This window comes from Ranitomeya variabilis, chromosome 2 (genome assembly GCF_051348905.1).
Source record: "Ranitomeya variabilis isolate aRanVar5 chromosome 2, aRanVar5.hap1, whole genome shotgun sequence".
NCBI lineage: Eukaryota > Metazoa > Chordata > Amphibia > Anura > Dendrobatidae > Ranitomeya > Ranitomeya variabilis.
In genome coordinates this window covers 142,565,184-142,587,398 of record NC_135233.1, presented here as the reverse complement: position 1 = coordinate 142,587,398, position 22,215 = coordinate 142,565,184, and the positions used below count along the sequence as shown (strand labels likewise).

The following is a 22,215-nucleotide window of genomic DNA, read 5'->3' as shown; positions in this document are numbered from 1 at the left end:
GGCCTATGGGGTGTGCATTATACTATATTGAGGATTATTTTGAGGATTGTCTGGTGCATTATACTATATGGAGGCTATCTAGGTAGCCATCATACAGTGTGGAGATTACAGCGATGGGGCTATCAGACAGTTTGAGCGATATGAAGAGGTCAGTATATATACAGTGAGGAGGCATTATACTGTGTTTAAGAGAGCATCATACTGTGTATAGGGGAGCTGTACAGGGGAGACTCGGGACATTATTAAATATAAAGTGGGCACTTATTGTTATAGGGGAACTAAGGTTACTGTGACTGTCAAAGGGGCACACAGGGCACTATTACAAAATATGGGCACTGTGTTCAGGGCACTTGCACCTGGCATTACTATATTCTAGAGGGTTGCTTTAAAATTTAGAGGGTACAGAGAACCACACAGTAGGTGCAGTAATAGGGAAACATACGGCATCAGCGGGTCAGCATTGGGGTATCAGCAGGATGAGGAGGTTGAGCAGGTTGGGGATTGATGGGGGCGGTGCTGAAAATATGAGACATGAAATGTGTCTTTGTTGTAATCTCTGCAGCCGAGTCCTTGCTGGAAGAAGTTGTCATGTCGGTCTGGGCCAGATGGAAAAGACGGGAAAAGAGAACATCAGCTGTAAGACATTATCTGTAACTTTGCTGTGATCTCTTATATGTTCTGTAGGACTGGTATCACTATCTACCACTGACTATAAGGCGGTAATACCAATGTTGGTCTATAGAGATTATTTTCAGTAACAGCGCAGTCATCTGCTGAGGTTCTCCTGCATCCACTATTAGGGTGCGTCATCGTGTTGTAATCAAGGTTACCTGGTTAGGGGCCTACTCAGAACTTTCGTACCCCTTGAACCAAAACCCTAGCTACACCTCTGAGTCTGAACTTACAAAGTGCACATTCAAATAAGAACAAGGAAAACCATTGCGTGAACAGATGTGTCCAAAGTTTTGACTTATGCTGTGCATCTGTAGTATTTTCCAATTTTTATGTCTTATGAAAGGCTGCAACATATGTTCTTTGGAATAATTGACACTTTCTATACTGAATTATCTATCGGTATGGGAAGCGCAGTAGACTGTGTTTTCCCACACAATTAGAAGGAGGTCCGTTATTTTGCGTAGATTGGATATATTTGCCATATGAGCCTTACTGACATATATGCCAGCTTTGCTTACAACCCAACTTGTGAACAGTCAGTATACCTTTTTATGCTGTATAGACCAGCATAGTGAACACAGGGTACCAGAAAAGTGGAATTAAGACACCTTTACCTGGTATGCAAAAGCCCAGACAGTTAACAGTACATTATATAGCATTACAAAACATAGAGTAAAGGTAGAGCGTAGAATAGGACAAGAAGATAAAGAGCAGTACATGGCATGAAGAACAGGTAGAGAGAAGTACAGTATATGTAGTACTGGAAGTAACTATTATACTATACATTGAGTACAGACAAAGAGCAGAACATGAGAAGTAGCACATCTAGAGAGCAGTACAGTACATACAGTACCGGAGGTAATTAGTTCACTATACATTGAGTTCAATTAGAGTAGAACATGGGAAATATGAATGGTTGAGAGCAATACAGTACATAAAGTACCTGTGAGAATTTAAAATGGTACGAAAAACATTTTACCCATCCATTTTTATTCCAAATAAAGTCAGATTTGAGTGATTGAGAGTGATTTAATCAGATTTTACTTTACTGCAGATCCGAAAAACAGTGAATCAGAAACAACCTGGAAAGTTGTTGAAGAGGTCCCTGAAATGAAAGGTAATATCTATATTACTATCATTATTAGCAATACAATACTACTAACATTATTTGAGCAAGCACAATTAATTATGTTGCTTTCTTTCCCCATTTTCAGTTCAAATTAAACCAGAGGTTAAGGTTGATGCAAATCCAGACCCATGGAGAGGATTTTCACAATCAGGTTTGCTTAATTTTAAAATATTGACTTATATACAGTGCCTGGAGCACCTTGAAAATCATTCTTGGTGCCCGCCATGTAGCTTTATAGAAATTAATACAAGACCACCAATTGTACAGTAAAACACACTAATATCAGGGTATAATATAAGGTAGTTCACATCTTAATGATATATCGGGGTTGGGGTAGCCCGCCCTCATAGAATATAATGTAGACTCCTCATAGAGTATAATGCAGCCCTCGTATAATATAATGCAGCCCCCCTCATAGAATATAATGTAGCCCCCTCATAGAATATAATGTAGCCCCATCATTGAATATAATGTAGTGCCCTTCATAGAGTGTAATGCAGCCCCCTCATAGGGTATAATGCAGCCCCCCTCATAGGGTATAAAGCAGCCCCCTCATAGGGTATAATGTAGCTCTCCCCATAGAATATAATGCAGCCCCCCTAATATAGTATAAAGCAGCCCCCCTATAGAGTATAATGGAGCCTCCTAGAGTATAATTCAGCCCCTACATAGAATATAATGTAGCCCCCTCAGAGTATAATGCAGCACCCTCATAGGGTATAATGCAGCCCCTCCATAGAATATAATGTAACCTCTTCAAATAGCATAATGAAGGCCCCACATAGAATATAATGCAGCCCCCTCATAGGGAATAATCCAGCCCCTTCATAGGGTATAATGCAGTCCCCTCATAGGGTATACAGTATATATGGAAAATATTCAGACCCCTTTAAATTTTTCACTCTTTGTTTCATTGCAGCCATTTGGTAAATTCAAAAAAGTTATTTTTTTTTCTTATTAATGTACACTCTGCACCCCATCTTGACTGGAAAAAAGCAGAAATGTAGAAATTTTTGCGCATTTATTAAAAAAGAAAAACTGAAATATATTCAGACCCTTTGCTCAGTATTGAGTAGAAGCACCCTTTTGAGCTAGTACAGCCATGAGTCTTCTTGGGAATGATGGAACAAGTTTTTCACACCTGGATTTGGGGATCCTCTGCCATTCTTCCTTGCAGATCCTCTCCAGTTCCGTCAGGTTGGATGGTGAACATTGATGAACAGCCATTTTCAGGTCTCTCCAGAGATGCTCAATTGGGTTTAGGTCAGGCCTCTGGCTGGGCCAGTCAGGAATGCTCACAGAGTTGTTTTGAAGCCACTCTTTTGTTATTTCAGCTGTGTGCTTAGGGTCATTGTCTTGTTGGAAGGTGAACCTTCGGCCAAGTCTGAGGTCCAGAGCACTCTTGAAGAGGTTTTCATCCAGGATATCTGTGTACTTGACCGCATTCATGTTTCCTTCAATAGCAACCAGTCGTCCTGTCCCTGAAGCTGAAAAACACCCCCATAGCATGATACTGCCACCACCATGTTTCACTGTTGGGATTGTTTTGGGCAGGTGATGAGCAGTGCTTGGTTTTCTCCACACATACCGCTTAGAATTATCACTAAAAAGGTCTATCTTCGTCTAATCAGACCAGAGAATCTTATTTATCATAGTCTGGGAGTCTTTCATGTGTTTTTCAGCAAACTCTATGCAGGCTTTCATATGTCTTGCACTAAGGAGAGGCTTCCATCGGGCCACTCTGCCATAAAGGCACGACTCGTGGAGGGCTGCAGTGATAGTTGACTTTTTGTAACTTTCTCCCATCTCCCTACTGCATCTCTGGAGCTCAGCCACAGTGATCTTGGGGTTCTTCTTTAGCTGTCTCACCAAGGCTCTTCTCTCACGATTGCTCAGTTTGACTGGACAGCCAGGTCGAGGAAGACTTCAGGTGGTCCCAAACTTCTTCCATTTAAGGATTATGGAGGCCACTGTGCTCTTAGGAACCTTGAGTACTGCAGAAATTCTTTTGTAATCTTGGCCAGATCTGTGCCTTGCCACAATTCTGTCTCTGAGCTCCTTGGCCAGTTTGACCTCATGATTCTCATTTGGTTTGACATGCACTGTGAGCTGTGAGATCTTACATAGACAGGTGTGTGCCTTTCCAAATCAAGTCCTATCAGTTTAATTAAACACAGCTGGACTCCAATGAAGGAGTAGAACCATCTCAAGGAGGATCACAAGGAAATGGACAGCATGTGACTTAAATATGAGTGTCTAAGCAAAGGGTCTGAATACTTATGACCATGTGACATTTCAGTTTTTCATTTTTAATAAATATGCAAACATTTCTGCATTTCTGTTTTTTTTCAGTCAAGATGGGGTTCAGAGTCTATAATAATGAGAAAAAAATGAACTTTTTTGAATTTACCAAATGGCTGCAATGAAACAAGGAGTTAAAAATATAAATGGGTCTGAATACTTTCAATACCCACTGTAATGCAGTGCCCCATAGAATATAATGTAGCATCCTCATAGAGTATAATGCAGCCCCCCTCACAGGGTATAGTGCAATCCCCTCATAGAATATAATACAGCCCCCTCATAGGGTACAATGCAGCCCCACATAAAATATAATGTAGTCCCCTCATATGGTATAGTGCAGTCCCCATAGAATATAATATAGCCCCCTCATATAGTATAATGCAGCCCCCTCAGAGAGTATAATGTAGCCCCCATAGAATATAATGTACCCCCTCATATAGTATAATGCAGCCCCCCATATAATATAATGTAGCCCCCTCATAGGATATAATACAGCCCCCTCATAGGGTACAATACAGCTCCCATAGAATATAATGTAGTTCCCTCATAGAGTATAATGCTGCTTCCTCTTAGAATATAATGCAGCCCCCATAGAATATAATGTAGCCCCCTCATAGAGTATAATGTAGCCCCCCTCATATGGTATAGTGCAGCCCACCATAGAATATAATGTATCCCCCTCATATAGCATAATGCAGCCCCATCATAGAGTATAATGCAGCCCACCTCATAGAATACAATGCAGCCCCCTCATAGGGTATAGTGTAGCCCCCCATAGAATATAATGTAGTCCTCTCATAGGGTATAATGCAGCCCCCCATAGAATATAATGTAGCCCCCTCATATAGTATAATGCAGCTCTCTCATATAGTAAAAAGCAGCCTCCCATAGAGCATAATTTAGCACCCTCATAGGGTATAATGCAGCGCCCCATAGAATATAATGTAGCCCCCTCAAAAGGTATAATGCAGCCCACCATAGAATATAATGCAGCCCTCCATGGAGTATAATGCAGCACCATCATAGAGTATAATGCAGCCTCCCTCATAGAATATAATACAGCCCCCTCATAGGGTATAATTCAGTCTTTAATGTAGCCAACTTATAGGGTATCATGCAGCCCCATAGAATATAATGCAGCCCCCATAGAATAAAATGCAGCCCCATGGAATATAATGTAGCCCCCTCATAGGGTATAATGCAGTCCCCCTCATAGGGTATAATGTAGCCAACTTATAGGGTATAATGCAACCCCCATAAAATATAATGCAGCCCCTATAGAGTATAATGCAGTCCCCTCATAGAGTACAATGCAGTCTCCCTCATAGAATATAATGTAGCCTCCTCAGAGTATAATGCAGCCCCCATGGAATATAATGTAGCCCCCTCATAGGGTATAATGCAGCCCCCCATAGAATATAATGTAGCCCCCTCATAGAGTATAATGTAGCCCCCCTCATATGGTATAGTGCAGCCCACCATAGAATATAATGTAGCCCCTTCATATAGCATAATGCAGCCCCATCATAGAGTATAATGCAGAGCATCTCATAGAATATAATGCAGCCCCCTCACAGGGTATAATGCAGCCCCCATATAATATAGTGCAGTCCCCTCATAGGGTATAATACAACATCCCATAGAATATAATGTAGCCCCCACATATAATATAATGCAGCCTCCCATATAGTATAATGCAGCGCCCCATAGAGTATAATTTAGCCCCCTCATAGGGTATAATTCAGCCCCCCTCATATATATAATGTAGTTCCCTCATAGAGTATAATGCTGCCCCCTCTTAGAATATAATGCAGCCCCCATAGAATATAATGTAGCCCCCTCATAGAGTATAATGCAGCCCCCATAGAATATAATGCAGCTCATTCAGAGTATAAAGCAGCCCCCCTCATATGGTATAATGCAGCCCACCATAGAATATAATGTATCCCCCTCATATAGCATAATGCAGCCCCATCATAGAGTATAATGCAGCCCACCTCATAGAATACAATGCAGCCCCCTCATAGGGTATAGTGTAGCCCCCCATAGAATATAATGTAGTCCTCTCATAGGGTATAATGCAGCCCCCCATAGAATATAATGTAGCCCCCTCATATAGTATAATGCAGCTCTCTCATATAGTAAAAAGCAGCCTCCCATAGAGCATAATTTAGCACCCTCATAGGGTATAATGCAGCCCCCCATAGAATATAATGTAGCCCCCTCAAAAGGTATAATGCAGCCCACCATAGAATATAATGCAGCCCTCCATGGAGTATAATGCAGCACCATCATAGAGTATAATGCAGCCTCCCTCATAGAATATAATACAGCCCCCTCATAGGGTATAATTCAGTCTTTAATGTAGCCAACTTATAGGGTATCATGCAGCCCCATAGAATATAATGCAGCCCCCATAGAATAAAATGCAGCCCCATGGAATATAATGTAGCCCCCTCATAGGGTATAATGCAGTCCCCCTCATAGGGTATAATGTAGCCAACTTATAGGGTATAATGCAACCCCCATAAAATATAATGCAGCCCCTATAGAGTATAATGCAGTCCCCTCATAGAGTACAATGCAGTCTCCCTCATAGAATATAATGTAGCCTCCTCAGAGTATAATGCAGCCCCCATGGAATATAATGTAGCCCCCTCATAGGGTATAATGCAGCCCCCCATAGAATATAATGTAGCCCCCTCATAGAGTATAATGTAGCCCCCCTCATATGGTATAGTGCAGCCCACCATAGAATATAATGTAGCCCCTTCATATAGCATAATGCAGCCCCATCATAGAGTATAATGCAGCCCCCATAGAACATAATGTAGCCCCCTCACAGGGTATAATGCAGCCCCCATATAATATAATGCAGTCCCCTCATAGGGTATAATACAGCGTCCCATAGAATATAATGTAGCCCCCACATATAGTATAATGCAGCCTCCCATATAGTATAATGCAGCGCCCCATAGAGTATAATTTAGCCACCTCATAGGGTATAATTCAGCCCCCCTCATATATTATCATGCAGCCCCCTCATAGGGTATAATGCAGCCCCCCTCATATATTATAATGCAGCCCCCTCATAAAGTATAATGCAGCCCCCATAGAACATAATGTAGCCCCCTCATAGGGTATAATGCAGCTCCCTCATAGGGTATAATGCAGCTCCCCATAGGGTATAATGCAGCCCCCCCCATAGAATATAAAGTATAAAGTCGCCCCCGCAACTCCCCTCATATAGTATCATGCAGCCCCGCATAGAATAAAATGTAGACCCTTATAGAGTATAATGCAGCTGCATCCATAGAATACAATCCAGACCCACAGTATTATGGCCACCAGTACTCACTCACTGACATATATATATATATATATATATATATATATATATATGTATATAAAAAAAAAACACATTACTCACCTCTCTTCCTCGTCTCTGGTCCAGTATCAGCAGCTGCACTTCAGTCTGCCTGGCACACACAGCCTGGTGCACGATGAAGTGATGTCATCGTGCACTGGCAGTGTCAGTGGCAGAGGGGAATGATGGGGAGTGCCCATCATCTGATGCCCTCTCCTCCATTATTGCTTTCAACTTATCGGCACCTATAATGCTGATACAGTTGAATGTGGCGCTCGCTGGGGGACAGCAGCGGTGGAGCAGCTGGTGACAGGAGGCAGGAGCCGGCTGCTGCGGCTAAAGCCTGTACCCACTGCTAAAGAGAAATTAATATTCACTGATCCCCACAGCTGGCTCCTGCCTCCTGTCACTAGCTGCTCCACCACTGCTGCTCTGCTGGTGCTGGGCAAGCCCCCTGACTCACGGGCTCCTTAGCAGCTGTGTGTTGTGCGAGACATGTCACTGGCTGGGGGCCCCAGGGGCAAAGGGGCCCTAGGCAGCTGCCGGCCCTATATGCCAGCAAATTGCAATGTCTGGGTCCACAGGAGAATCCTCCGGTTCTCCGGTGGGCCAGTCCGACCCTGCTTAAATGGGTATTTTAGTTTAGAAACCGAACTTTCTTACATCCTGTAATGGAATTGGGAGTTATTAAAAAGAGGTCCCCTGTTTAGAATTCTCATTTGTGGGCAACAATGGACAATGGTTCCAAAGAGTGTCTCTAGCTGTAAAGGACCTGCCATAGTTTTATAGTTTCATAGGTTGAAGGTAGACTTAAGTCCATCGAGTTCAACCTGTAGCCTAAAATGCTGATACAGAGGAATGAAGAAAAAACCCTGTTGGGCAGACATTAATAGCTCCATATTAGGGGAAAAATTCCTTCCAAACTCCATACAGTAATCAGACTAGTTCCCTGGATCAACACCCCATCACAGAACCTAGTGCCCATAATCTGTAATATTATATTTATCAAGAACGGCATCCAGGTCCATATTGAATTTTAATAGGGAATCAACCATTACAACATCATGTGGAAGAGAGTTCCATAGTCTCAATGCTCTTACAGTAAAGAATCTGCATCTGTGATTATGATTAAACCTTCTTTCCTCTATTTCCTCTAGACATAGATTACGTCCCCTGACCATGTCGCAGGCCTAAGTGTAACAAGATCATTAGAAAGATCTCTGTACTGTTTCCTTATATATTTTGTACATTGTATTAAGATCACCAGCAAGCTTTTGTTTTTCCAAACTGAATAACCCCAAGTTTAATAACTTGTGTAGGTACAGCAATCGACCCATTCCCTTGATAACCTCTTCTCTGCACCCACTCAAGTTCAGCTACGTCCTTCTTTTACACTGGAGAACAAAATTGTACATAGTATTCTAAGTGTGGACACACTAGGCGCAGTGTTCCCCAACTCCGGTCCTCAAGAGCCACCAACAGGTCATGTTTTCAGGATTTCCTTTGTATTTCACAGGTGATGCAGGTGATGCAATTATCACCTGAGCAATACTAAGGAAATACTGTAAACATGACCTGTTGGTGGCTCTTGAGGACCGGAGTTGGGGAACACTGCACTAGGGACTATGTTCCTCTTTTAATGCATCCCATTATTTTATTTGCATTGGCAGCAGTTGCCTGACATTGTATAGGTGGATTTTGCTGTCCACCCATGTGCCCAAGTATTTTTCAGTGACAGTTTTACCAAGTGTTTTACAAATAATACATTATTATACATTTTATTTCCTTCTCCCAAGTGTATAACCTTAGGGTGCGTGTCCACTGTCCGGATTACATCCGGATTAGCTGCGGATTGAACGCTGCGTACAACAACTGTGTTCAATCCACAGCGTCCAGATGTTACAGCATAGTGGAGGGGATTTTATGAAATACCGTTTTCACTATGCGTGCGAACACGCACCCGCGTTTCCGGACATGTGGAGCGTCTTTTTACAACGCAGCATGTCCATTTACCTTGCGGCGACGCTGCATCGCCGCAAGGTAAATCACAGGGCCCTATGTATGGGGTGCGGAGATTTTGGATATGTGCAATGAACACATCTGGAATCACCGCGCGTATAGAAGGGGGTGGCGCTTTGGGCGGAGCAAGTTTTCCGCTCTGTCCAAAGCGCCGGCAATCCGGAATGTGGAACCTTACCCTTACATTTATCTACCTTATATTTAAATTGCTATTTGTCAGCCCAAGCCTCTAGCTTACATAAATCCTTCTGCATTATTAAAGGATCCTCCTCTGTGTCAATTACTGTGCACAGTTTAGTATCATCTTCAAATATTGTAATTCTAGTCTGTGTGCCCCCTACAAGTTCATTATTAAATAAGTTAAAAAGAAGAGGGCCAATACTGACCCCTGTGGTACCCCACTGTTAACTGTGACTCGATCCAAGTGTGTTCCATTAATAACCACCCTTTGTTTCCTATCACTGAGCCAGTTGTTAAACCAGTTACAATTATTTTCCCCTAGTCCCATTTTTCTCATTTTATATACAGTACCAACCTTTTGTGTTGCACTGTATCAAACACATTTGAAAAGTCGATATAGACAACATCCACTGCGTATCCCTGGTCCAATCTGGAATTTACCTCCTCATAGAAGCTGATCAGATTAGTTTGACGGGACCGATCTCTCATAAAACCATGTTGATGCTGGGTTCATGAAGTTACCCTTATTGGGATACTCAAGGATAACATCTTTAAACCCACAAGGATTTTACTTTCAGCCGAAGTTAAATTTACTGGCTTATAATTTCCAGGCTCAAATTTTGTCCTCTTTTTGAGTATTGGCACCACATTTTCTATGTGCCAGTCCTGTGGTATAGACCCTGTAATTATGGAATCTGTGAATATTTGAAATAATGGCCTGTCAATAACTGTACTTAATTCCTGCAGTCCTCATGGGTGTATGCCCTCCGGGCTCGAGGATTTGTCAGCTTTAATGATTTTGAAGCAGTGCCGTGCTTCCTGCTGGGTTAAGCAGATGACATTTAGTGGAGAATTTCTAGTATCTCTGATCATGTTGTCTGTCACGGGATTTTCTTGTATAAATACTGGAGAGAAAAAAAAGAGTTTAGCATATTGGCCTTTCCTTCATCTTCTTCCACCATTTCACCCAGTCTATTTTTGAGGTGGCCAAAACTATCATTTTTCAGTTTGTTACTGCTTATATAGTTGGAGATTGTTTTTGGATTATTTTACTCTCTTTAGCACTGATTCTCTCTGTCTCAATCTTTGTTGCCTTGATTTGATTTTTACACTATTCATTTATTTTTTTCTATAATTATTTAATGCATCACCACTACCCTCTTTTTTTCTTTTTAGTTCTTGAAACATTTTCTTTTTGTCATTTATTGCACCCCTTACAGCTTTCTTAGCCATAGTGGTTGCCTCCAATTTCAAGCTTGTTTATGCCCATAACGTATATTTTGGGTACAGATCCTATTCAGAATGATTATAAAAGTGTCCCTTTTGCTTTGTATACATTTATTTCTCAGGACAGTGTCCTAGTTTAGGGCACTAAAATCATCTCTCAGCCATTGGAAATTTGCCTTTCTGAAGTTTATTGTCCCTGTAGCCCCTCTCAGTAGCGTAGCTACCGGGAGGGCAGAGGGGGCCATCGCCCCGGGCCCCGCACTCTGAGGGGGCCCACCCTGAGCTACGCTGCTGTAACTGCATCGGCGTGTGCACAGCATGCCGATACAGTCACACTCTGTGGCAGAGCAGGGAGAATCGATCTCCCTGCTCTGCCACCCAGCCACTATGGGGTCTCTGAGCAGGTGGGGGGCCTGGTGCCAGCAGTGGGCCCCCACCTGTCATCGCAGGTTCAGCTGTATCGCCTGGATGCCGATACAGCTCACCACATTGATGAGAGAAGGAGCATAACACTCCCTTTCCCACCATCCCCCTGACAGCATCTGATTCAGACACTGACAGCAGGTGTGATGAAGTCACTACCCGGGCACCCGAGGTCTGGAGATTTGAGGGTGCTCGGAGCAGCAGAGGAGCCAGGAAGAAGAGAGGTGAGTATTGTATTTATTTATTTTTATGGTGGCTTCCTTATACTACAGAGTCTGCCTATGGAGGAGTCTGCCCTATACTACAGAGTCTGCCTGTGGGGGACTGCCTTATTACAGAGTCTGCCTATGGGGGCTGCCTTATACTACAGAGTCTGCCTATGGGGGCTTCCTTATACTAGAGAGTCTGCCTATGGGGGCTGCCTTATATTACAGAGTCTGTCTATGGTGGCTTCCTTATACTACAGAGTCTGCCTATGGGGGCTTCCTTATACTACAGAGTCTGCCTATGGGGCTGCCTTATACTACAGAGTCTGCCTATGGGGGCTTCCTTATACTACACAGTCTGCCTATGGGGGCTGCCTTATACTACACAGTCTGCCTATGGGGGCTGCCTTATACTAGAGAGTCTGCCTATGGGGGCTTCCTTATACTACAGAGTCTGCCTATGGAGGCTTCCTTATACTACAGAGTCTGCCTATGGGGTGCTTCCTTATGCTATAGAGTCTACTGTTGTGATCCTAGTGGCAAGGATCGCAAGTTTGACTAGCTAAGAAACTAAACCGACGACCAGCTCTGGGGAAGTGGTATCTGGATTGACCGCAACCTGATCCTATCCGCAAACAACTATAGGCAGCCGTGGAACGTCACCTGGAAATCCTAGACGTCTCTTCACGGCCTGAGAAACTACCTATTCCTAGAGGGAAAGTTAAGTCCTTACTTGCCTCAGAGAAATGACCCCAAAGATATAGAAAAGCCCCCCACAAATATTAACGGTGAGTTAAGGGGAAAGCACAAACACAGAAATGAAATAGATTTAGCAAATGAGGCCCGCTAACACTAGATAGCAGAAAATAGGAAGGGAGCTGTGTGGTCAATAGAAAACCCTAAGCAAAATATCCACGCAGAGATTGCTCGAGCCCCCGCACCAACTAACGGTGCGGGGGAAGCAACTCCGTACCCCAGAGCTTACCAGCAGCAAGAACTCACATATTAGCAAGCTGGACTAAACTCATCATACACTGAAATCATATTGCAGACTGATGAGCAAAAAATAATTAAACAGAAACTTAGCTTCTCCAGAAGAGACTGAAAAGAAGATAATCAGGGGAGATCAGAATAGCACTGAATACATCGACAGCCGGCAACAAGTGGAGGTGAAGCAGAGCTAAATAGGAAACTCCCAAGTGCATAACGAGGCAGCTGATCCAGCCACAGATCCGCAGGATAACAAACAAAGCCACCAGGGGGACCCCAAAAACAAAACTCACACAATACCACCTGTGACCACAAGAGGGAGCCCGAAAACAGAGTTCACAACAGTCTACATATGGGGGCTTCCTTATGCTATAGAGTCTGCATATAGGGGCTGCCTTATGCTGTAGAGTCTGCCTATGGGGTGCATTATACAATATAGAGTAGGCCTATGGGGAGTGTATTATGCTATATTGAGGACTATCTGGTGCATTATACTATATACAGTGTGGAGATTACAGTGAAGGGGTCATCTTACATTCTTAGAGCTATCAAACAGTTTGGGGGCTAGTAAGGGATCAGTATACCGTGTGAGTGGTACTATACAGTGAGGGGGCATTATACTGTGTATAAGAGAGCATCATACTGTGTATAGGTGTTGTGAATTTGCTTTTTGCTCCCTCTAGTGGTTACTAGTTTTTTGACTCTGGTTTTTCTGTCATTCCTTTTATCCGCACCTGGGTCGTTAGTTAGGGGTGTTGCTATATAAGCTCCCTGGACCTTCAGTTCAATGCCTGGCAACGTAGTTATCAGAGCTAGTCTGCTGTGCTCTTGTCTACTGATCCTGGTTCCAGTTTTATCAGCTAAGTCTGCCTTTTGCTTTTTGCTATTTGTTTTGGTTTTGTATTTTTGTCCAGCTTGTTCCAAATCTATATCCTGACCTTTGCTGGAAGCTCTAGGGGGGCTGGTGTTCTCCCCCCGGACCGTTAGACGGTTCGGGGGTTCTTGAATTTCCAGTGTGGATTTTGATAGGGTTTTTGTTGACCATATAAGTTACCTTTCTTTATTCTGCTATCAGTAAGCGGGCCTCTCTGTGCTAAACCTGGTTCATTTCTGTGTTTGTCATTTCCTCTTACCTCACCGTCATTATTTGTGGGGGGCTTCTATCCAGCTTTGGGGTCCCCTTCTCTGGAGGCAAGAAAGGTCTTTGTTTTCCTCTACTAGGGGTAGCTAGATTCTCCGGCTGGCGCGTGTCATCTAGAATCAACGTAGGAATGATCCCCGGCTACTTCTAGTGTTGGCGTTAGGAGTAGATATATGGTCAACCCAGTTACCACTGCCCTATGAGCTGGATTTTTGTATTCTGCAGACTTCCATGGTCCTCTGAGACCCTCGCCATTGGGGTCATAACAGTTTGCCAGGCCAGTATTAAACGTTTAATGCATTGCAGAAGAGGGATTATAAGAAAGAAGATTCTGAGTTTTTTTTTTTTTTTTTTTCTTCTTCCCCTTTACCTCAGAGTGGCTATGCTTGCTGCAGACATGAATGTCCAGACCTTGATTACAAGTGTGGACCAGCTGGCTACTCGTGTGCAGGGCATACAAGACTATGTTATCAGAAATCCTAGGTCAGAACCTAAAATACCGATTCCTGAACTGTTTTCCGGAGACAGGTTTAAGTTTAGGAATTTCGTGAATAATTGTAAATTGTTTTTGTCCCTGAGACCCTGTTCATCTGGAGATTCTGCTCAGCAAGTAAAAATTGTTATTTCGTTCTTACGGGGCGACCCTCAGGATTGGGCTTTTTCGCTGGCGCCAGGAGATCCGGCATTGGCTGATCTTGATGCGTTTTTTCTGGCGCTCGGTTTACTTTATGAGGAACCCAATCTTGAGATTCAGGCAGAAAAGGCCTTGCTGGCTATGTCTCAGGGGCAGGACGAGGCTGAAGTGTATTGCCAAAAATTTCGGAAATGGTCCGTGCTGACACATTGGAACGAGTGTGCACTGGCCGCTAATTTTAGAAATGGCCTTTCTGAAGCCATTAAGAATGTTATGGTGGGTTTTCCCATTCCCACAGGTCTTAATGATACTATGGCACTGGCTATTCAAATTGACCGGCGGTTGCGGGAGCGCAAAACCGCAAATTCCCTCATGGTGTTGTCTGAACAGACACCTAATTCGGTGCAATGTGATAGAAAACCCGCAAATTCCCTCATGGTGTTGTCTGAACAGACACCTGATTTAATGCAATGTGATAGAATCCTGACTAGAAATGAGCGGAAAATTCATAGACGCCGGAATCGCTTGTGCTACTACTGTGGTGATTCTACACATGTTATCTCAGCATGCTCTAAACGTATAGCTAAGGTTGTTAGTCCTGTCACCGTTGGTAATTTGCAACCTAAATTTATTCTGTCTGTAACTTTGATTTGCTCACTGTCATCTTATCCTGTCATGGCGTTTGTAGATTCAGGTGCTGCCCTGAGTCTCATGGATCTCTCATTTGCTAAGCGCTGTGGTTTTACTCTTGAACCATTAGAAAATCCTATTCCTCTTAGGGGTATTGATGCTACACCATTGGCAGCAAATAAACCGCAGTATTGGACACAGGTTACCATGTGCATGACTCCTGAACACCGCGAGGTGATACGTTTCCTGGTTTTACATAAAATGCATGATTTGGTTGTTTTAGGGCTGCCATGGTTACAGACCCATAATCCAGTCCTGGACTGGAAGGCTATGTCAGTCTCAAGTTGGGGCTGTCGTGGTATTCATGGGGATTCCCTGCCTGTGTCTATTGCTTCTTCTACGCCTTCGGAAGTTCCGGAGTATTTGTCTGATTATCAGGATGTCTTCAGTGAGTCTGAGTCCAGTGCACTGCCTCCTCATAGGGACTGTGACTGTGCTATAGATTTGATCCCAGGCAGTAAATTTCCTAAGGGAAGACTGTTTAATCTGTCGGTACCTGAACATACCGCTATGCGTTCATATATCAAGGAGTCTCTGGAGAAAGGACATATTCGTCCGTCTTCTTCCCCTCTTGGTGCGGGATTCTTTTTTGTGGCTAAAAAGGACGGATCTTTGAGACCTTGTATTGATTATCGGCTTTTAAATAAGATCACTGTCAAATTTCAGTATCCTTTACCGCTGTTGTCTGACTTGTTTGCCCGGATTAAGGGTGCCAAGTGGTTCACCAAGATAGACCTTCGTGGTGCGTACAACCTTGTGCGCATTAAGCAAGGTGATGAATGGAAAACCGCATTCAATACGCCCGAAGGTCATTTTGAGTACTTGGTGATGCCTTTTGGGCTCTCCAATGCGCCTTCAGTTTTTCAGTCCTTTATGCATGACATTTTCCGGAAGTATCTGGATAAATTTTTGATTGTTTATCTGGATGATATTTTGGTTTTTTCTGATAATTGGGATTCGCATGTGGAGCAGGTCAGGTTGGTCTTTAAAATTTTGCGTGAAAATTCTTTGTTTGTCAAGGGCTCAAAGTGTCTCTTTGGTGTACAGAAGGTTCCCTTTTTGGGGTTCATTTTTTCCCCTTCTGCTGTGGAGATGGACCCAGTCAAGGTCCGAGCTATTCTTGATTGGACTCAGCCCTCGTCAGTTAAGAGTCTTCAGAAGTTCTTGGGCTTCGCTAACTTCTACCGTCGTTTTATCGCTAATTTTTCTAGCATTGTGAAACCTTTGACGGATATGACCAAGAAGGGCTCCAATGTAGCTAACTGGGCTCCTGCTGCCGTGGAGGCTTTCCAGGAGTTGAAACGCCGGTTTACTTCGGCGCCTGTTTTGTGCCAGCCTGACGTCTCACTTCCCTTTCAGGTTGAGGTGGATGCTTCGGAGATTGGGGCAGGGGCCGTTTTGTCGCAGAGAGGCCCTGGTTGCTCTGTTATGAAACCTTGTGCCTTTTTCTCTAGGAAGTTTTCGCCTGCCGAGCGAAATTATGATGTGGGCAATCGGGAGTTGTTGGCCATGAAATGGGCATTTGAGGAGTGGCGTCATTGGCTCGAGGGTGCTAAGCATCGTGTGGTGGTCTTGACTGATCACAAAAATCTGATGTATCTCGAGTCTGCTAAACGCCTTAATCCGAGACAGGCCCGCTGGTCATTGTTTTTCTCCCGCTTTGATTTTGTTGTCTCGTATTTACCTGGTTCAAAGAATGTGAAGGCCGATGCTCTTTCTAGGAGCTTTGTGCCTGATGCTCCTGGAGTCGCTGATCCTGTTGGTATTCTTAAAGATGGAGTTATCTTGTCAGCTATTTCTCCGGATCTGCGACGTGTGTTGCAGAGATTTCAGGCTGATAGGCCTGAGTCTTGTCCACCTGACAGACTGCTTGTCCCGGATAAGTGGACCAGCAGAGTCATTTCCGAGGTTCATTCCTCGGTGTTGGCAGGTCACCCGGGAATTTTTGGCACCAGAGATCTGGTGGCCAGGACCTTTTGGTGGCCTTCCTTGTCAAGGGATGTGCGGTCATTTGTGCAGTCCTGTGGGACTTGTGCTCGAGCTAAGCCTTGCTGTTCTCGTGCCAGCGGTTTGCTCTTGCCCTTGCCTGTCCCGAAGAGACCTTGGACACATATCTCCATGGATTTCATTTCTGATCTTCCGCTATCTCAGGGCATGTCCGTTATCTGGGTGATATGTGATCGCTTCTCCAAGATGGTCCATTTGGTTCCTTTGCCTAAGCTGCCTTCCTCTTCCGATCTGGTTCCTGTGTTTTTCCAGAACGTGGTTCGTTTGCACGGCATCCCTGAGAATATTGTGTCAGACAGAGGATCCCAGTTCATTTCCAGGTTCTGGCGATCCTTTTGTAGTAGGATGGGCATTGATTTGTCGTTTTCGTCTGCTTTCCATCCTCAGACTAATGGACAGACGGAGCGAACCAATCAGACTTTGGAGGCTTATTTGAGGTGTTTTGTCTCTGCTGATCAGGACGATTGGGTGACATTCTTGCCGTTGGCTGAGTTTACCCTTAATAATCGGGCTAGTTCCGCCACCTTGGTTTCACCTTTTTTCTGCAACTCTGGTTTCCATCCTCGCTTTTCTTCGGGTCATGTGGAGCCTTCTGACTGTCCTGGGGTGGATTCTGTGGTGGATAGGTTGCAGCAGATCTGGAATCATGTGGTGGACAACTTGAAGTTGTCACAGGAGAAGGCTCAGCGCTTTGCCAACCGCCGCCGCGGTGTGGGTCCCCGACTACGTGTTGGGGATTTGGTATGGCTTCATTCCCGCTTTGTTCCTATGAAGGTCTCCTCTCCCAAATTTAAACCTCGTTTTATTGGGCCTTACAAGATATTGGAAATCCTTAATCCTGTATCTTTTCGTCTGGATCTTCCTGTGTCGTTTGCTATTCACAATGTATTTCATAGGTCCTTGTTGCGGCGGTACATTGTGCCTGTAGTTCCTTCTGCTGAGCCTCCTGCTCCGGTGTTGGTTGAGGGCGAGTTGGAGTACGTGGTGGAGAAGATCTTGGATTCTCGCCTCTCCAGGCGGAGGCTTCAGTACCTGGTCAAGTGGAAGGGCTATGGTCAGGAGGATAATTCCTGGGTGGTCGCCTCTGATGTTCATGCGGCCGATTTAGTTCGTGCCTTTCATGCCGCTCATCCTGATCGCCCTGGTGGTCGTGGTGAGGGTTCGGTGACCCCTCACTAAGGGGGGGGTACTGTTGTGAATTTGCTTTTTGCTCCCTCTAGTGGTTACTAGTTTTTTGACTCTGGTTTTTCTGTCATTCCTTTTATCCGCACCTGGGTCGTTAGTTAGGGGTGTTGCTATATAAGCTCCCTGGACCTTCAGTTCAATGCCTGGCAACGTAGTTATCAGAGCTAGTCTGCTGTGCTCTTGTCTACTGATCCTGGTTCCAGTTTTATCAGCTAAGTCTGCCTTTTGCTTTTTGCTATTTGTTTTGGTTTTGTATTTTTGTCCAGCTTGTTCCAAATCTATATCCTGACCTTTGCTGGAAGCTCTAGGGGGGCTGGTGTTCTCCCCCCGGACCGTTAGACGGTTCGGGGGTTCTTGAATTTCCAGTGTGGATTTTGATAGGGTTTTTGTTGACCATATAAGTTACCTTTCTTTATTCTGCTATCAGTAAGCGGGCCTCTCTGTGCTAAACCTGGTTCATTTCTGTGTTTGTCATTTCCTCTTACCTCACCGTCATTATTTGTGGGGGGCTTCTATCCAGCTTTGGGGTCCCCTTCTCTGGAGGCAAGAAAGGTCTTTGTTTTCCTCTACTAGGGGTAGCTAGATTCTCCGGCTGGCGCGTGTCATCTAGAATCAACGTAGGAATGATCCCCGGCTACTTCTAGTGTTGGCGTTAGGAGTAGATATATGGTCAACCCAGTTACCACTGCCCTATGAGCTGGATTTTTGTATTCTGCAGACTTCCACGGTCCTCTGAGACCCTCGCCATTGGGGTCATAACAATAGGTGAGCTGTACAGGGGGAGACTCGGGACATTATTAAATGTAAAGTGGGCACTTACTGTTATAGGGGAACTCAGGTTGCTGTGACTATCAAAGGGGCACACAGAGGGCATTATTACTTTCTAGGGGGCAAAATATGAGCACTGTTTTCTAGGGCACTTGCACCCGGCATTACTATTTTACAGAGGGGTGCTTTAGAATTTAGAGGGCATAGAGGACCATACAGTAAGTACAGTAATAGTGACACGTACGGCAGCAGTGGCTCAGTATTGGGATATCAGCAGGATGAGGAGTTTGTGCAGGTTGGGAATAGATGGTGATGGGGCTAGTAGAATATGAGAAGTGAAATATGTTTTTGTTGTATTCTCTGCAGCCGAGTTGTGGCTGGATGAAGTTGTCATGTCGGTCTGGGCCAGATTGAAAAGATGTGAAAAGTGAACGATTCCTTCAGAAAGAACGTCAGCAGTAAGTCACTATCTGTAACTGTGCTGTGATCACTTATATGTTCTGTAGGACTGGCCATATGGCGGTAATATCCATATTGGTCTTTGTATAGAGATTATTTACAGCAACAGCACGGTCATCTGCTGAGGTTATACATCCACTATTAGGGTGCATCACTGAGCTGTAATCAAGGTTACCTGGTTAGGGGCCCACTCAGAAGCTTTGCCCCCTGAACCAAAACCCTAGCTACACCCCTGGCCCCTCTACTATACATCTTATTAAGGGATACAGTGGGGAAAAAGAATATTTGAAACACTGCCAATTTTGCTAGTTTTTCCACTTATAAAGAATGGGGAGTTCTGTAATTCTTCAACTGTGCACTTCAAATGGAAGAAACACATGATGACTGTCAATCTTACTCAGTCTGGTGCTCCATGCAAGATCTCGCATCGTGGAGTAAGAATGATTCTGAGAAAAGTCAGGACTCAGCCTATCACTAGGGAGGTCCTGGTCAAGGACCTGTAGAGAGATGAGACCACAGTCTCAAACATTACCGTTAGTAACACTCTACACCGTCATGGATTAAAATCCTGCAGGACACACAAGATCCCCTTGCTCACATCAGCATATGTCCAACCCATTTGAAGTTTGCCAATGACCATCTAGATGATCCAGAGGAGGCATGTGTTCAGATGAGACCAAAATAGAACTTTTTGATATCAACTCCACTTGCCGTTTTGGAGAAAGAAGAATAAGTACAACCCCAAGAACATCGTCCCAACTGTGAAGCATGGTCGGGGAAACAGCATACTTTGGGGGTGCTGTTCTGCAAAGGTGACAGGACAACTATTGAAGGGAGGATGGATGGGGTCATGTATCGCAAGATTTTGGACAACAACCTCCTTCCCTCGATAAGAGCATTGAAGATGGGTTGTGGCTGGTAGAGATGAGCAACATCGTCAGCTCCCTCCTTATTCGGCAAACTTCTAGCACTTACCGGAGAAGCTGCATCAGGAACCTGGATACCTGGAGCGCTCCCGGTGATCAGCTGTTCAGCACCGCAGCTGCATGTGTTGCGGCTGTGTGAAAGTCACAACACATGCACGGAGAGCCTGTTTGTTGGGCCTTTTGGGCCTGGCTAATATTAGGTCTAGAAGTGCCCCCCTTTTGTTGGGTCCTAAACCGGCTGTGAAAAGTAATTGTCTTTCATTGTTGTTAAAAACCTGTTTCCTTTACTGGACCTGCAGGATACTGCTACACAATTTATGTCAGGGTAGTTGATGTCCCCCATAAAAATTACTTCTCCCTCATTCACTGCTTCATCTATTTGCTTTATGAGGATATTTTCTGGTACTTCCATTATACTTGGAAACTTGTAACAAAGCCCTATCAGTTGTCATGATCCGTTCCAGGGTTTAATCCTGTCTGCCCCTTTTGCGGCTGGATCATGTCAAGGGTTAACTTTGCTCTGCCTCATTCCTGCCTCATTCTGGGTTCAGGTTTGCTATTTAGCTACTATGCATCCTGCTGGCGGTGTCAGCTATAGTTCTGCTTTCGGAGTGTGAACCTGACTCTGGTAGCTCTTGATTTATCCTGCTGCTATCCCTGACTTGCCACGTGTCTGTTGACTCCCTCTATCTGCCCTTTTCCGAGTGTTTCCCTGTTTGTCGGTTTGATTCTCTGGTTTCAGACTTGACTTGTATTTGGACTCACATTTGCCTTCTGACTTTGTCTTATCCGCTTCTGATCATTGCTGAACCTCCTGGCTTGTTCCTAACCACGTTTACTGCTGATCCCTTTGGTACTCCTGCCTCTGTTTTTTGACTCGGCTTGTCTGACCACTCTCTCACCACTTGGTGGTGCCTGTGCTGCTGCTCTGTGGTGCTTCTCTGTGTACGCAGTCTCACTTACCTCTCAAGCTGCCTCTGGTGGAGGTTGCGCTACACTGCACTGCAGCAGCATGACATCAGTATTTTAAAATTCTTTCTCCCTCCTCTTATCTCAATCCATAGAGACTTTACATTTTAATTAGCCTCACAAATATTATCATGAAGGATGTGTCTTAGGGTCGATTTTAAGTATAAAAAAACCCTCCCCCCTCACTTATTTATACAATCACTCCTGTCTCTGTTATCCCCACTTAATTTTCTTCCAGCAGTTTTAATTCTAATTCCTCCATCTTGTTGGTGAGGTTTCTAGCATTAGTGTATGTAACAACTCTGCTGGCATCACGGCATGGCCTCTCATCTCTCACACTATCTTACCCACTTCTCCAGGCCATGATGTGGTTTCTGTCTCATGCCAACTCCTTATTTTGTGTCTCTGCTCTCAGCATGCTTCATGGCTGTGTGCATAGGGGGGCAGCGCCTGAACTGTCTGGTTCTTATAGGAATCAAGTGAATCTGTCTAATCTGTTCCTGACCAATTGCCAGGAGGCCTCCAGTATTTAGTGCAGCTCCACCCAGTGGACTGGGCCTGTGCAATGTGTTAGCTCAGTTTGTGTTTTGCTTCTGAGTTTGCCAGGCCTTGCTCTGAGTTACTCCCTATCTGGAGACTTTTCTCTGTCTTATTGCCTTGATCTTGTTGTCCGCCCTCCAGGAGGCAGTATATCCTGGTCCCTGTGTCTTTGTCCTTGTCTCTTGTCTTGTTCCATTTCTTTGTATGAACTTAGTCTTATCTCAGTCTCCTTGTCTGTGGGTTCCTTTCCTGCTGTGTCTTTCCTCATGTTCTCAGTCTGCTTACACTCCGCACTCTTGCGGCGCTGCCTGCTCTGTACCTTTTTGGCTTTACCTCTGCTCCACACTCCTGCGGTTCTGCTCTTTCTACTCTGCTT

The 22,215-nt window shown here is 44.5% G+C and overlaps 1 protein-coding gene across 1 annotated transcript in view; it reads left to right on the top strand.

Annotated features, from left to right (window-relative positions):
* VIT (vitrin) overlaps positions 1 to 22,215 on the top strand; it is a 317,697-nt gene that overhangs the window by 267,758 nt on the left and 27,724 nt on the right. The window contains exons 19-20 of the mRNA XM_077283041.1: positions 1,730 to 1,792; positions 1,890 to 1,955. Of these exons, the coding sequence (XP_077139156.1) occupies positions 1,730 to 1,792; positions 1,890 to 1,955 (129 nt within the window). The remainder of the gene's footprint in view (positions 1 to 1,729; positions 1,793 to 1,889; positions 1,956 to 22,215) is intronic.